Below are 14,084 nucleotides of genomic sequence, written 5' to 3' on the forward strand. Positions count from 1 at the left end.
CAAGGATCAGTGCTGGGACCTTTGCTGTTTGTAGTATACATAAATGATTTGGATGAAAATGTAACTGGGCTAACTAGTAAGTTTGCAGACAACACTAAGGTTGGAGGAGTTGCAGACAGTGAAGAGGATTGTCAAAGGATACAACGGGATATAGATCGGTTGGAGACTTGGGCGGAGAAATGGCAGATGGAGTTTAATCCGGACAAATGCGAGGTAATGCATTTTGGAAGGTCTAATACAGGCAGGAATTACACAGTAAATGGCAGAACCCTTAAGTGCATCAACGGGCAGAGGGATCTGGATGTACAGGTCCACAGGTCACTGAAAGTGGCAACGCAGGTGGATAAGGTAGTCAGGAAGGCATATGGCATGCTTGCCTTTATTGACAGGGGTATTGAGTATAAAAGCTGGGAAGTCATGCTGCAGCTGTATAGAACCTTGGTTAGGCCACACTTGGAATATTGCGCGCAATTCTGGTTGCCACATTGCCAGAAGGATATGGAGGCGTTGGAGAGGCTGCAGAGGAGGTTTATCAGGATGCTGCCTGGTCTGGAGGTTATTAGCTATGAGGAGAGGTTGGAGAAACTCGGATTGTTCTCGCTAGAGCGACGGAGATTGAGGGGCGACTTGATAGAAGTTTACAAAATTATGAGTGGCATGGACAGAGTAAATAGTCAGAAGCTTTTTCCCAGGGTGGAAGAGTCAATTACTAGGGGACATAGATTTAAGGTGAGAGGAGAAAACTATAGAGGAGATGTGCAGGGCAAGTTTTTTATGCAGAGGGTAGTGAGTGTCTGGAATTCGCTGCCAGAGGAGGTGGTGGAAGCAGGTACGATAGTGGTGTTTAAGAGGTAGCTTGACAAATACATGAATAGGATGGGAATAGAGGGATACGGACCCCAGAAGTGCAAAATGTTTTAGTTGACGGGCAATATGATCAGCGCAGGCTTGGAGGGCCGAAGAGCCTGTTCCTGTGCTGTACTTTTCTTTGTTCTTTGTTCTTTGTTGACCTCAGTGTGTTGGCATGCCGGCGCTATCACCTCAGACTGAAGGTGACTGACTCCTCCATCGTGCCTTGCAATTTGAAAATGTTCCTGGGCTTGCCATTGCAGCTCCAACAACTGAAGTATGACCGAGTCCAGAGGTTCGTCACCTGACTCGGCCTCAGAAGATTTCTGACCTCCAGCAGTCCTCTGAGTGCCAGAAACCTGGGAAGTCCCTGCCGCCGCCTGCTGTGGATCAGACAGTGCAAAGTGTTCACCAGATTGTGACCCTGAGGCTACCCTCAAACTAGGTCGTGTTCAACGAACCTTGTAGAGTTTTTTGAGGAGGTTACCAAGAAAGTAGATGAAGGAAAGGCTGTGGATGTTGTCTACATGGGCTTTAGTAAGGCCTTTGACAAGGTCCCACATGGGAGGTTAGTTCAGAAGGTTCAGACACTTGGTATCCATGGAGAGGTTGTAAACTGGATTCGAAATTGGCTGTGTGGGAGAAGACAGAGAGTGGTAGTGGATGATTGCTTCTCAGACTGGAGCTCTGTGACTAGTGGTGTGCCTCAGGGATCTGTGCTGGGACCATTGTTGTTTGTTGTCTATATCAATGATTTGGATGATAATGTGGTGAATTGGATCAGCAAGTTTGCTGATGACACTAAGATTGGAGGCGTTATGGACAGCGAGGAAGGCTTTCAAAGCTTGCAGAGAGATCTGGACCAACTGGAAAAATAGGCCAGAAAATGGCAGATGGAATTTAATGCGGAAAAGTGTGAGGTGTTACATTTTGGAAGGTCAAACCAAGGTAGGACATACACAGTAAATGGTAGGGCACTGAGGAGTGCGGAGGAACAAAGGGATCTGGGAGTTCAGATACATAATTCCCTGAAAGTGGCATCACAGGTAGACAAGGTTGTAAAGAAAGGTTTTGGCATACTGGCCTTCATAAATCAAAGTATTGAGTATAGGAGTTGGAATGTTATGGTGAGGTTGTATAAGACATTGGTGAGGCCAACTTTGGAGTATTGCGTGCAGTTCTGGTCGCCTAACTACAGGAAGGATATCAGTAAGATTGAGAGAGCGCAGAGAAGATTTACTAGGATGTTGCCGGGTCTTAAGGAATTGAGTTACAGGGAAAGATTAAACAGGTTAGGACTTTATTCCTTGGAGCGTAGTAGAATAAGGGAAGATTTGAAAGAAGTTTACAAAATTATGAGGGGTATAGACAGAGTAAATGCGAGTAGGCTCTTTCCACTTAGATTAGGAGAGATAAACACGAGAGGACATGGCTTTAGGGTGAAAGGGGAAAGGTTTAGGGGGAACATTAGGGGGAACTTCTTCACTCAGAGAGTGGTGAGAGTGTGGAACGAGCTACCATCTGACGTAGTAAATGCGGGCTCACTCTTAAGTTTTAAGAATAAATTGGATAGATACATGGATGGAAAAGGTCTGGACGGTTATGAACTAGGTGCAGGTCAATGGGACTAGCGGAATAATATTTCGGCACAGACTAGAAAGGCCGAATGGCCTGTTTTCTGTGCTGTAGTGTTCTATGGTTCTAGGTCCCACCAAGCGTGTGTCTCTGTGCTGGTGGAGGGTGTGGGTAGTGTTGTGACGGGTTTTTAATGAGGATGTCATCAGGTTCATCTTCTGAGGTGCTTTTGGGGCTTAAGTCGAGGACTTGGGTCATGGACCTCCTCAGCTGCTTCCCAGATGTGCTTGCAAAAGCAAGGAGAGATAATTAGTGCATGGCAAGAGACTGCAGAACAGGGGAACACACTCACAGCATGGTTGTCTGATGGAGGTGGCACTGCTGGATCCTCAATTGGTTGAGCACCACCGATCTCACCATCAGCACAGGAATGGTTCAGATAGTCACCGGCCAGCTGGATGGCTCTATTTTCAAAGTCTGTGAGGACCTTGATGTCAGGTATTCCTCCACCAGTCTGGGACCTCTCCCTTTTGTTGTGTGCCAGCTTGTCCTGCATGAAAACAGATGGAAACAGTGCAAGTAAGATACCTGCCAGGTCAGTTGATAAGTATACCTGGCATATGTGGGTGGTGAGTGGTACAATGGATGGGGTTAGGACACAATCCACAGGGCAGGCGAAGGTGTGTGTGAGGGAGAGTGAATGGTGATGTCCCTTGAACTGGCAGTGAGTGAGATCCCTGTGGATGTGTGATCGGTTTGTGAGTGTGTGAGTTGAAAGTGATGAGAAGAGTGAATTACCCTGGTGGAACAGAGATCATTCATCCTCTTTCAGCATTGGGTGGTTGTCCTCTTTTGTAGGGCATTGGCGCTGACCACTGCTGCCACTGCCTCCCGTGCTGCTTTGGTCACCTTACTTGTTGATATTCACCCAGATTGAGTGTAAAGGACTTCACTGCAGGCCTCCGCAGCATCCAGTAGGTGCCTGAGGGAGATGTCACTGAATCTGGGGCTGCATGTTTCCTCTCTTTGGCAGCCATGACTTTCCAGCAGCTTCCGATGCCTTAGAGAGTGCCAGCTCTGTGCAGGTACACCCTTTAAATATGGTGCCTGGATTACTGAAGGCCTGAGGTGACGGCGGTGTGGGCAAATAAGAGGCCACCCTGCCAATGACTTGGAGGGGAACTTGCAGTTGGTGGTACACAGGAACATAGGAGCAGGAGCAGGCCAATCAGCCCGTCAAGCCTGCTCCGCCATTCAATATGATCACGGTTGATCATCCACTTCAATGCCTTTTTCCCACACTATCCCCCTATCACTTTGTCATTGGTATTTAGAAATCTGTCTGTCTCTACTTTAAACATACTCAATGACTGAGCTTCCACGCCCCTCTGGGTAGAGAATTCCAAAGATTCACAGCCCTCTGAGTAAAGCGAATTCTCCTCATCTCAGGCCGAAGCCACTTCTCCGTTATTTTGAAATTTTGTCCGCTGGTTCTAGAATCCCCAACCAGGGGAAACATCTTACCCACATCTAACCTGTCTATCCGTTTAAGTATTTACAGGTTTCAATGAGATCACCTCTCTCTCTTCGAAACTCTAAAGAATACAGGTCCAGTTTCCCCAATCTCTCTTTATAGAACAGTCCCGCCATCCCAGGAACAAGTCTGGTGAATCTTTGCTCCTCTCTATGGCAGGGGGATCAAAAATGCACACACTACTCCAGGTGTGGTCTAACCAAGGTTCTATGCAATTGAAGCAAGACTTCGCTACTCCTGTACTCAAATCCTCTTGCGATAAAGACTAACATACCATTAGCCTTCTTAATAGCCCGCTGCATGTTAGCTTTTCATAATTTATTTATGCGTTCACCCAGGTCCCTTTGTACATCGACACTTTCTAATCTCTAACCAGTTAAGAATTACTCTGCACATCTGTTCCTCCTACCAAAGTGGATAACCTCACATTTTTCCGCATTATATTCCATCTGCCATGTTCTTGCCCACTCACTCTGTCTTTCCAAATCCCCTTAAAGTCGCTTTGCATCTTTCTGACAATACACATTCCATTTAGCTTTGTGTCAGCCACAAACTTGGAAATATTAGGTTTAGTCCCCACATCTAAACCATCTCTGTCTGTTGTCTTTGTGATACCCCACTAGTTACAACTGCCAGCACAAGAATGACCTGTTTATTCCTACTCTCTGTTTTCTGACTGTTAGCCAATCCTTAATCCATGCCAGTATATTCCCTCCTATCCCATGTGCTTTAATTTTGTTAATCAACCTCATGCAGGGGACTTCATTGAAAGCCTTCTGACAATCCAACTACACTATGCCCACCGACTCCCCTCTATCAATTCTGTTAGTAACATCCTCAAAAAATCTCAAACAGTTTTGTCAAACATGATTTCCCATCCATGTTGACTATGCCCAATCAGATCATTGGCCAGAATTTCGTACTCATCGCACGTGTAAGATCGGTGGGCCCGGAAGCGGACGCGATATGTGCTTCTTCCTGTGATCGCAACTGACACGCGATTTCACGCTGACTGGCCAATTAACTAGCAGCCACACAGAGAGGCTCAGCACTGCCCCGGGGCGGGGGGTGGGTGGGAAGAGGCCGGGCATCAAGAGGAGTGAGGGTGTAGGTGGGCATTTTCCATGAGCTCCCTGAAGGCTGACAACTGCTTTCCAGCTGCCTCAGAAAGCTGCAGTATTGTTCCAATGGAATTTGTGTGGAAAAAATGCCGCAAACTCTCTCTGTGATGCAAATTCAAGCAACTGACAGCAGAACTCATAACAGCTCAACCCTCAAGCATCTTCTTTTATTTTATTCCACCCTGGATATTTTATCCCGGCCTGGATCAAGTAAGAAGTGAAAATGTGAAGGCTTCCTGGCCGATTGGTCTGTCCGCCAACTGTAAAAGAGCATGGGCCACATAAAATCTCTAATAATTGCCTCCTCGATGGGCTTAATTACCCGCTTAATTGTCAGCGGGCGCACTTCCAATTCCCGCACGTGCTCACCAACCGTATGGCACGGCAGGAGGATGACATCGGGACACATGCCCAATGTTTCCTCAAGCAATTTCATGCAAGGTCGGGTCATGTGTATCCCCGCTGGAGCTCCGTAAAATTGTGGCCATTATTATATAACTGTTCATAATCACATCCTTTATAACAGATTCCAGAGTTTTCCCTCTTACTGATGTAAGGCTAACAGGTCTGTAGTTCCTCATTTTCTCTCTCCCTCCCCTCTTATATAGTGGGGTGAGATTTGTAACCTTCCAATCTGCAGGAGCTGTTCCAGGATCTGTAGAATTTTGGAAGATGATCACCAATGTATCCACTATCTCCATATCTACCTCTTTCAACACTCTGGGATATAGAATATCAGGTCCCGGGGACTTAGCAACCGTCGATCCCATTAATTTCTCCAGTAGAACATTCTTACTAATGCTAATTTCCCTTAATTCCTCATTCTCCCTAGTCCCTTGGATCTCTAATTCTGGGAGATTTCTTGTATCTTCCTCAGTGAAGACAGACACAAAGTAATCATTTAGCTTCTCTGCCATTTCTCTATTCCCCATTATAAATTCTTCTGACTCCCATTTGTCTTAGCTACGCCTTTCCTTTTTACATGTGTATAAAAGGTGCTGGTGTTCCACTGCATCCGCTGGCCTTGTCCTTCTAGGTGGTAGAGGTCACAGGTTTGGACGCTGCTGTTGAAGGATCCTTGGAGAATTCCTGCAGTGCATCTTGTACACATTGCTGCCATTGTGCATCGGTGTGGAGGGAGTGAATGTTTGTGGATGGAGAGCAATTCAAGAGGGCTACTTTATCCTGAAGGTGGTGTTGAGCTTCTTGAGTGTTAATGGAAATGCACTCATTCAGGTGTAGGTATTCCATCATACTCCTGACTTGTGCCGTACAAATGGTGGACAGGCTTTGGGGAGTCAGGAGGTGAGTTAGTCTCTGCAGGATTCCCAGCCTCTGACCTGCTCTTGTGGCCGCAGTCTTTATTTGGCTGGTCGAGTTCAGTTTTTCATCAATGGTGACCCCTAGGCTTTTGATAGTGGGGGATTCAGCAATGGTAATGCCATTGAATGTCAAGGGGAGATGGTTGAATTATCTCTTGTTGGTGATGGTCATTGCCCAGAACTTGTTTGGCGCGAATGTTACTTGCGACTTATCAGCCCAAGCCTGAATGTTGTCCAGGTCTTGTGGCATATGGACATGGACTGCTTCAGTATCTGAGGAGTCGTGAATGGAGCTGAACATTGTGCAATCATCAGCGAACATCCCCGCTTCTGAGCTTATGATGGAGAGGAGGTCATTGATGAAGCAGCTGAAAATGGTTGGGCTGAGGGCACTACCCTGAGGAACTCCTGCAGTGATGTCCTGGAGCTGAGATAATTGACCTCCAACAACCACAACCATTTTCCTTTGTGCTAGTTATCACCCCAACCATTGGAGAGATTTCCCCCTGATTTCCATTGACCCTAATTTTGCTTTGGCTCCTTGATGCCACACTCAGCCAAATGCTGCCTTGATGTCAAGGGCAGTCACTCTCACCTCACCTCGGGAGTTCAGTTCTTTTGTCCATGTTTGAACCAAGGCTGTAATGAGGTCAGGAGCTGAGTGGCTCTGCAGAACCCAAACTGAGTATCAGTGAGTAGGCTGTTTCTGAGTAAGTGCCACTTGAAAGTACTGTCGACAACACCTTTCATCACTTTGTTGGTGATTGAAAGTAGACTGATAGGGCAGTAATTGGCTAGTTGGATTTGTCCTGCTTTTTGTGTACAGGACATACCTGGGCAATTTTCCACATAGCCAGGTAGATGCCAAGTGCTGTAGCTGCACTGGAACAGCTTGTCTAGGGGCACGGCAAGTTCTGGAGCACACATCTTCAGTACTATTGCCAGAATATTGTCAGGGCCCATAGCCTTTGCAGTATTCTGTATCTTCAGCCGTTTCTTGATATCATGTGGAATGAATCAAACTGGCTGAAGACTGGCATCTGTGATGCTGCAGACTTCCGGAGAGGCCAAGATGGATCATCCACTCGGCACTTCTGGCTGAAGATTTTTGCAAATGCTTCAGCCTTATCTTTTGCGCTAATGTGCTGGGCTCCCCCATCATTGAGGATGGGGATATTTGTGGAGCCTCCTCCTCCAATGAGTTGTTTAATTATCCACCACCATTCATGACTGGATGTGGCAGGACTGCAGAGTTTAAATCCGATCCATGGTGTGTGGGATCATTTAGCTCTGTCCATCATTTGCTGCTTATGCTGTTTGGTATGCAAGTAATCCTATCTTGTAGCTTCACCAGGTTGACACCTCATTCTCAGGTACGCCTGGTCTGTTCCAGGCATAACCTCCTGTACTCTTCATTGGACCAGGGTTGATTCCCCAACTTGATGGTAATGGTAGATTGGGGGATATGCCAGGCCATGTGGTTACAAAATGCATTTGAGTATAATTCTGCCGCTGCTAATGGCCCACAGCACCTTATTGATGCCCAGTTTTGAGTTGCCAGATCTGTTCAAAATCTATCCCATTTACCAGTGCTAGTGCCACACAACATGATGGAGGGTACTCTCCAATGTGAAGACAGGACTTTGGCTCCGCAAGGACTTTGCAGTGGTCATTCCTACCGATACTGTCATGGAGAGATGCATCTGCAACAGGTAGGTTTGTGAGGACAAGGTCAAGTAGGTTTTTCTCTTTTGTTGGGTCCCTCATCAACTGTCGTAGACCCAGTCTTTAGGATTGTCTATGCCCTTTATGATTCAGCCAGCTTGGTCAGTAGTGATGCGACTGAGCCACTCTTGGTGATGAACATTGAAGTCCCTGACCCTGAATAAATCCTGCGCCCTTGACACCCTCAGTGCTTCCTCCAAGTGGTGTTCAACATGGAGGAGCACAGATTCATCAGCTGTGGTGCGGAGGGCGGGAGGTGGGGGGAGGTAGGTGATAATCAGCAGGAGGTTTCCTTGCCCATGTTTTGCCTGATACCGTAAGAATTCATGTGGTCCAGACACGATGTTGAGAATTCCCAGGGCAACTCCCTCCTGACTATATACCACTGTGCCAATGGTGATGATAGTGTTCGGGACATTGTAAGGTACGATTCCATGAATACGACCACTGATGTGGGTCGGAACTGGAAAATCCAGCCCAAAGAGTCTGTAAAGGAATATAGGTATGCTAATCGAATGGGGAAAAAATTGGCAGATGGAGTTTAATGTGGGAAAATATGAAGTTGTCCACTTTATTAAGAAGAATAGAAAAGTAAAATATTGCTAAAATGGAAAGAGACTGCAGAATACTACAGTACAGAGAGATCTGAGTTTCCTCATACATGAAACACAATTTAGTATGCAAGTATAGCAAGTAATTAGGAAGGCAAATGGAATGTTGGCCTTTATTGCAATGGGAATGGCGTATCCAAAAGAGAAGAGTTGCTACAACTTTACAGGGAGTTGGTGAGACCACACCTGGAGTACTGGATACAGTTTTGGCCTCCTTACTTAAGGAGGGATATACTTGTACTGGGGCAGTTCAGAGAATATTTACTAAGTTGATTCCTGGGATGAAGCCTTATGAGAAAAGATTGAGCAAGTTGGGTCTGTATTTATTGGAGTTTAGAAGAATGAGAGGTGATGTTATTCATACATGTAAGATTCTGAAGGAGTTTGACAGGGTAGATGGTGAGAAGATGTTTCCCTTCATGGGTAGAATCTAGGACTAGGAGACACAGTTTCAAATTAGGGGATCTCCCATTTAAAACAGAGATAAGGAAGGATTTCCTCTCTCAGAGGGCTATGAATCTTTGGAATTTTCTACCTCATTGAGCAGTGGAGGCTGGGCCATTGAATATATTCAAGGCTGAGTTAGACAAGTTTTTGAAATATAGGGGAATCAAGGATTGTGGAAGAGGCTGAAAAGTGGAGTTGAAGCCAAGATCAGATCAACCATGAGATTACTGAACGGTGGAACAGTTTTGAGGGGGCACACGTCCTGCTCCTGTTCCTACTTCTTAAGTTCTTCTAACACATTAAAGTTCTGATGGCTGTGCTGAGAGATTTAATAAACACACAGTGTCTAGTCTTGCTACAACTGTACTACACCTGGAGTACTGTGTACAATTTTGGCTCATTGTTTAATGCAGGATATACTTGCATTAGACACAGTTCAGGGAAAGTTCACTAGGCTGATTCCTGGGATGAAGGGGTTGTCTTATGAGGAAAGGTTGAACAGTTTGGGCCTGTACGCATTGGAGTTTAGGAGAATTAGGTGATTATTGAAACAATAAAGGTTCTGAGGTGGCTTCTGACATGCTAATGAGGTACTAACGTCTGTACAAGGAGATTTGATAACACACCGAACATCCTCTGCCTGTTCTGAGAGATTTAATAACACACTGAAGGCTTAGTACCTGTACTGAGACATTTAGTAGCACAGAGTCTAGTGCCTACACTAGAAAATTATTGCAGAAAATTATAAACAGAGTCAAGGCCCAAACTCAAAGTTTCAATAACACAGGGCAGAATTGGAGTTGTCATCCTTTGATTGTCTCCCAGAATTAAAGATTAATCTCCCAGACTTTCAAGTGCAGGCCCAGGAGAAAAATAATGTTCTTCATAGTGGTGCTCCTGGCTCTTGTGCACTCTCAATCTGAATACCGGGTGATGGATAGACCAGTTTCTGGAGTGCAGAGGATTGTGGGTATTGCACCCACCATTGTTAAATGATTGTGTGGATTGATCTGTTGGGCAACCAATGACAAGCACATGTTGGTGGGCGCTGAAGTGGGTGGGTGGGTGAGATCATCTGATGCAACGTTCCATAAGAAGATATTTGTCGAACATTAATGAACTTGCAGAAGTGGCAAATAATTGATAATTGAAGATCATGACTGATAAATGTGAAGCAGTACATTTTGCTAGGAAGAATAGAAAAGTCAGTCATTACTTGGAAGATGCAAGTCTAGCTGGGGTAGAGGAACACAGGGATGCTGGAGTACAAATACACCAATACTAGAAGTTGTTCCAGGGGTCAGCAAGGCCTCTCCAATGCCTCGACTTCACCTCTGCGTGAAGGCTTTCGATGTCTACACTAACTTCCTGAATAAACCTTCTCCATTTTAGTCAGTCACAAGCCAGGGTCTCCCATGAGTTGGTGGGACTGCTTGACCTCTTCAGGGGTGCTTTCAGGACATCCCAAAAGTGTTTCCACTGTCCCCTTGAGAGTCTTGTGCTGCAACCATGTTCCGAGCAGAGCAATTGCTTCGGGAGTCTGGTATAAGACAAAGGAACGACATGTCCCACCCAGCAGAGCTGGTTTTGAGATTAGCACCTCATTGCTGGGCAATTTGGCATGAGAGAGGATGCTGCTGTAAGACCACCTTTCTTGTTATCAAATTTGGAGAATCTTGAGAAGGCACCACTGATGGAACTTCTCCAGTGCTTTGAGGTGCCTTCTGTAGGTTGTCCAAATCTCTGAAGCATACCAGAGCGCAGTGATCACGACTGCCAGTAAACCATAACCTTGGTCTTAGATTTGAGATCCTGGTCCTCAAAAACCCCTTTCTTCAGTTGGCCGAAGGCTGAGCTGGTACGCTGGAGGGGAAGATGAATTTTGTCATCCAGGCCTGCCTCCTTCAAGAGGAGGCTCCCAAGATACAGAAAATGGTCATAATTTTCCAAGATCTCGCTATTGATCTTAATCGATGGGGCAGGAGTTGGCCTGTGGGAGCTGGTTGCAAGAGAACCTTAGTTTTTCAACTGTTTAGTGAAAGGCCCATTTTCGCATTTGTTTTGGAGAAGGAGTCGACAATGACTGGGTCTCAGTTCCTGAGTGAGCGCACACACAAGTGTCATCTGCATACTGGAGCTCTCTGACTGAGGTTAAAGTGGTCTTTGTTCTGGATTGGAGACGGCATAGGTTGAACAGTTTCCCATCTGTTCTGTAGATATCTCCATGTCTGTGGGTAATTTGCTGGAGGTGAGGTGTAGTATCGCAGTGAGGAGAATGGAGAAGTGATTTGGTGCAAAGACCCCAGCCTTCATTGAGATAGGGTTTGTGGTGGTTCCGTTGGTGAGGACCTTGCATGTCATCATGGAGTTGGCAGAGGATGGTGAGAAATTTCATAGGAAAGCCAAATTTGAGGAGGATATTCCATAATCCTTCACAGTTAACAGGGTCAAAGGCTTTCATGAGGTCGAGAAAGGCCAAGTACAGGGGTTGGTGCTGTTCTTTGCACTTCTCTTGAATTTCCCGTGGAGTGAAAGTCATGTCTGTGGTGTATCTCCATGGGCGAAACTGCCCTGTGACTTTGGAAGGAGTTTCTCGGCCGTTGGGAGGAGGTGCTAAGGAAGATCCTTGCAGTGATCGAGTGGAGCATATACGCCAGCATGGGGAGGTTGGGCATAATGGCCTGTTTCTGTGCCATATATCCTATGTAATCCTATGTAATATGGTTCAATCAGTGTGACAAGCACTTTGATGTCCTTGGAACATCCGAAACATATTGTGGCCAATTACTTTTCAAGTATATTCACTGTTATCCTGTAAATGCAGCAGGTCAGTTTTACCAACAGCAAAGTGCTGTAGACAGGAAATTATAAATTCTGTTTTTGCTGCAGATGGTTTGAGGAAGGAATATTGGAGGAGAGAGTTCTTGTCTTTCTTTGAATAGTGTCATGAGATACTTTACATTGACCTGAGCATCCGACTGGGCCATGGCTAAGTATCTCATCAAAAGCATTGCCCATCCAACAGTGCAGCACTGCAATACTGCACTGGGGGGAACAGACTAGATTACATGCTGGAATGGGCCTTGAACCTACAACTTTCTGACACAGAGGCAAGAGGACTGCTCCCCACTGAGTCATGCTTAAATAATAATGGAAACTTCTACTGGCAGGCTTCAAGACTGGATTTTGTCCAGCGTAGTCTCAGGAAACTGACCCAGGACACATTCCAACAGCATATCCACCACAGTAAAACACTAATCTGTTCCATGTGGAAATTTAATTGGCCTAGGAAATACGCGATTGCACAAAAGGTGGTGGAGGCTCCATCTTATGCTCCTCGACTGTTCCTATCTTTTGTCTGTAATGACCCGGGAAGCAGTGTGTATGTAGACCAATCTGCCTCCTGTAGCTGGTGCATTGCTCTTCTCTGGTGATTTGAAAAGTGCTGATCAATTGTCTTTCTTTTCAGTACAACACCATCCTGAGTGAAATGGACAACATTTACTCCACTGCTAAGGTGTGTCCACCCAAACAACAGAACAACTGCTGGTCTCTTGAACCTGGTAAGTCATGTGGGGCAAAAAAAAAAGTTAAGGGCCACAATGAGAGAAGGAACACTAAGCAGTCTCACCTCTGCCAGTACACACACTGTCACAACAGAGGTATTCACCTACACACACCTGGTGCAGGCTAATGTACTCTGATCTCTATTTCAATATTGCCTAATCGATTTTAGCCATTTGATGTGTTTCCATTTTTAAAATGCTGCAGGTACAGGGTGACAGTTTGCTGTAACATGTTGAGGAAGACTTTTCAGCATGGATTGTGGGATACAGGCTGAGTTCTCCAGTACCACAAAGTCCCTTTCCTCAGTTTGGAGTGCTGTGCTCACCATAAAATGTCAGAAAGTGGCTGATGCTGACTCTTCACAGAGCAATCCAGTTAGTCCCATTCCCCATAACCCTGCAAGTTTATTTCTTTCACTTGCCTATCCAATTTCCTTTTGAAATCATTGCTTGTCTCTGCTTCCACCGCCCTCATAGGCAGTGAGTTCCCGATCATTACCACTCGCTGAGGAAAAGCTCTTCCTCACATCCCTGCTGTATCTTTTGCCCAGATCTTTAACTTTGTGTCCCCAAGTCCTTGTATGATCAGCTAATGGGAATTGTTTATCTTTGTCTACTCTATCTAAACCTGTATCCCTTTATGAAATCTCTGCAAGTCTCCTTTGCTTCAAGGAGAACAACCCCAGTTTCTCAAACCTTGCAGCCAAAGTCCCTCATCCTTCGATGGACCGAATGACCTCTCCTGTGCCATAATGACTCCATAAATCTTTGCACAACAGTCTGGTGATCCTCCTCCATTGCAGCAGTTTTAAGCAAGAGAAAGCTGGACACTACCACATCTTATTGGCTGCCAAACGAGTTTAGGAACACTTAGAATACCACCCTGGAATGACAGTCAGGACAGGAAAGGTAGCCTGATGTCAACCAGATGTCCACCAGTCAGGATCTGTTGTGGAGGGACATTGAGTTCAGTCTTAAGTGAAGCTTTAAGGCCGAGCTATTGTAGGCCGTGGATTTGCATCACCTGCAGTTGATCAGGGCATTGTGGGACAGCACAGAGAAAACCAGGGAATGGAAGAGATAAATGAGGGATCGCAAAATGTAAAGATATTTAACTGCTTTGTTCCTCGCTCCATCTGCCCCTCTAACACTGGACTTTGCCTGAACCTTCATTCCCTCCTCTCCAATATTATAGCGTTTGATGCTCCTTTCCTGTGGATCCCAGTTCCTATCCCATTGCTACTTCCTTCCCAGTTTCAAAACCCCTCTGTATAACTGAAGCTCGGGCTTTCCATCATCACCTCTCCATTTCTCTCCCTTCCCCCAGACTCAGA

The 14,084-nt window shown here is 45.8% G+C and overlaps 1 protein-coding gene across 1 annotated transcript in view; it reads left to right on the forward strand.

The window, feature by feature from the left end:
* The window catches only part of ace (angiotensin I converting enzyme (peptidyl-dipeptidase A) 1), a 189,415-nt gene that overhangs the window by 56,246 nt on the left and 119,085 nt on the right, over nt 1-14,084 (forward strand). The window contains exon 3 of the mRNA XM_078529837.1: nt 12,654-12,747. Within this exon, the coding sequence (XP_078385963.1) occupies nt 12,654-12,747 (94 nt within the window). The remainder of the gene's footprint in view (nt 1-12,653; nt 12,748-14,084) is intronic.

The sequence above is a fragment of the Cetorhinus maximus genome, chromosome 25 (assembly GCF_964194155.1).
Source record: "Cetorhinus maximus chromosome 25, sCetMax3.hap1.1, whole genome shotgun sequence".
Taxonomy (NCBI): domain Eukaryota; kingdom Metazoa; phylum Chordata; class Chondrichthyes; order Lamniformes; family Cetorhinidae; genus Cetorhinus; species Cetorhinus maximus.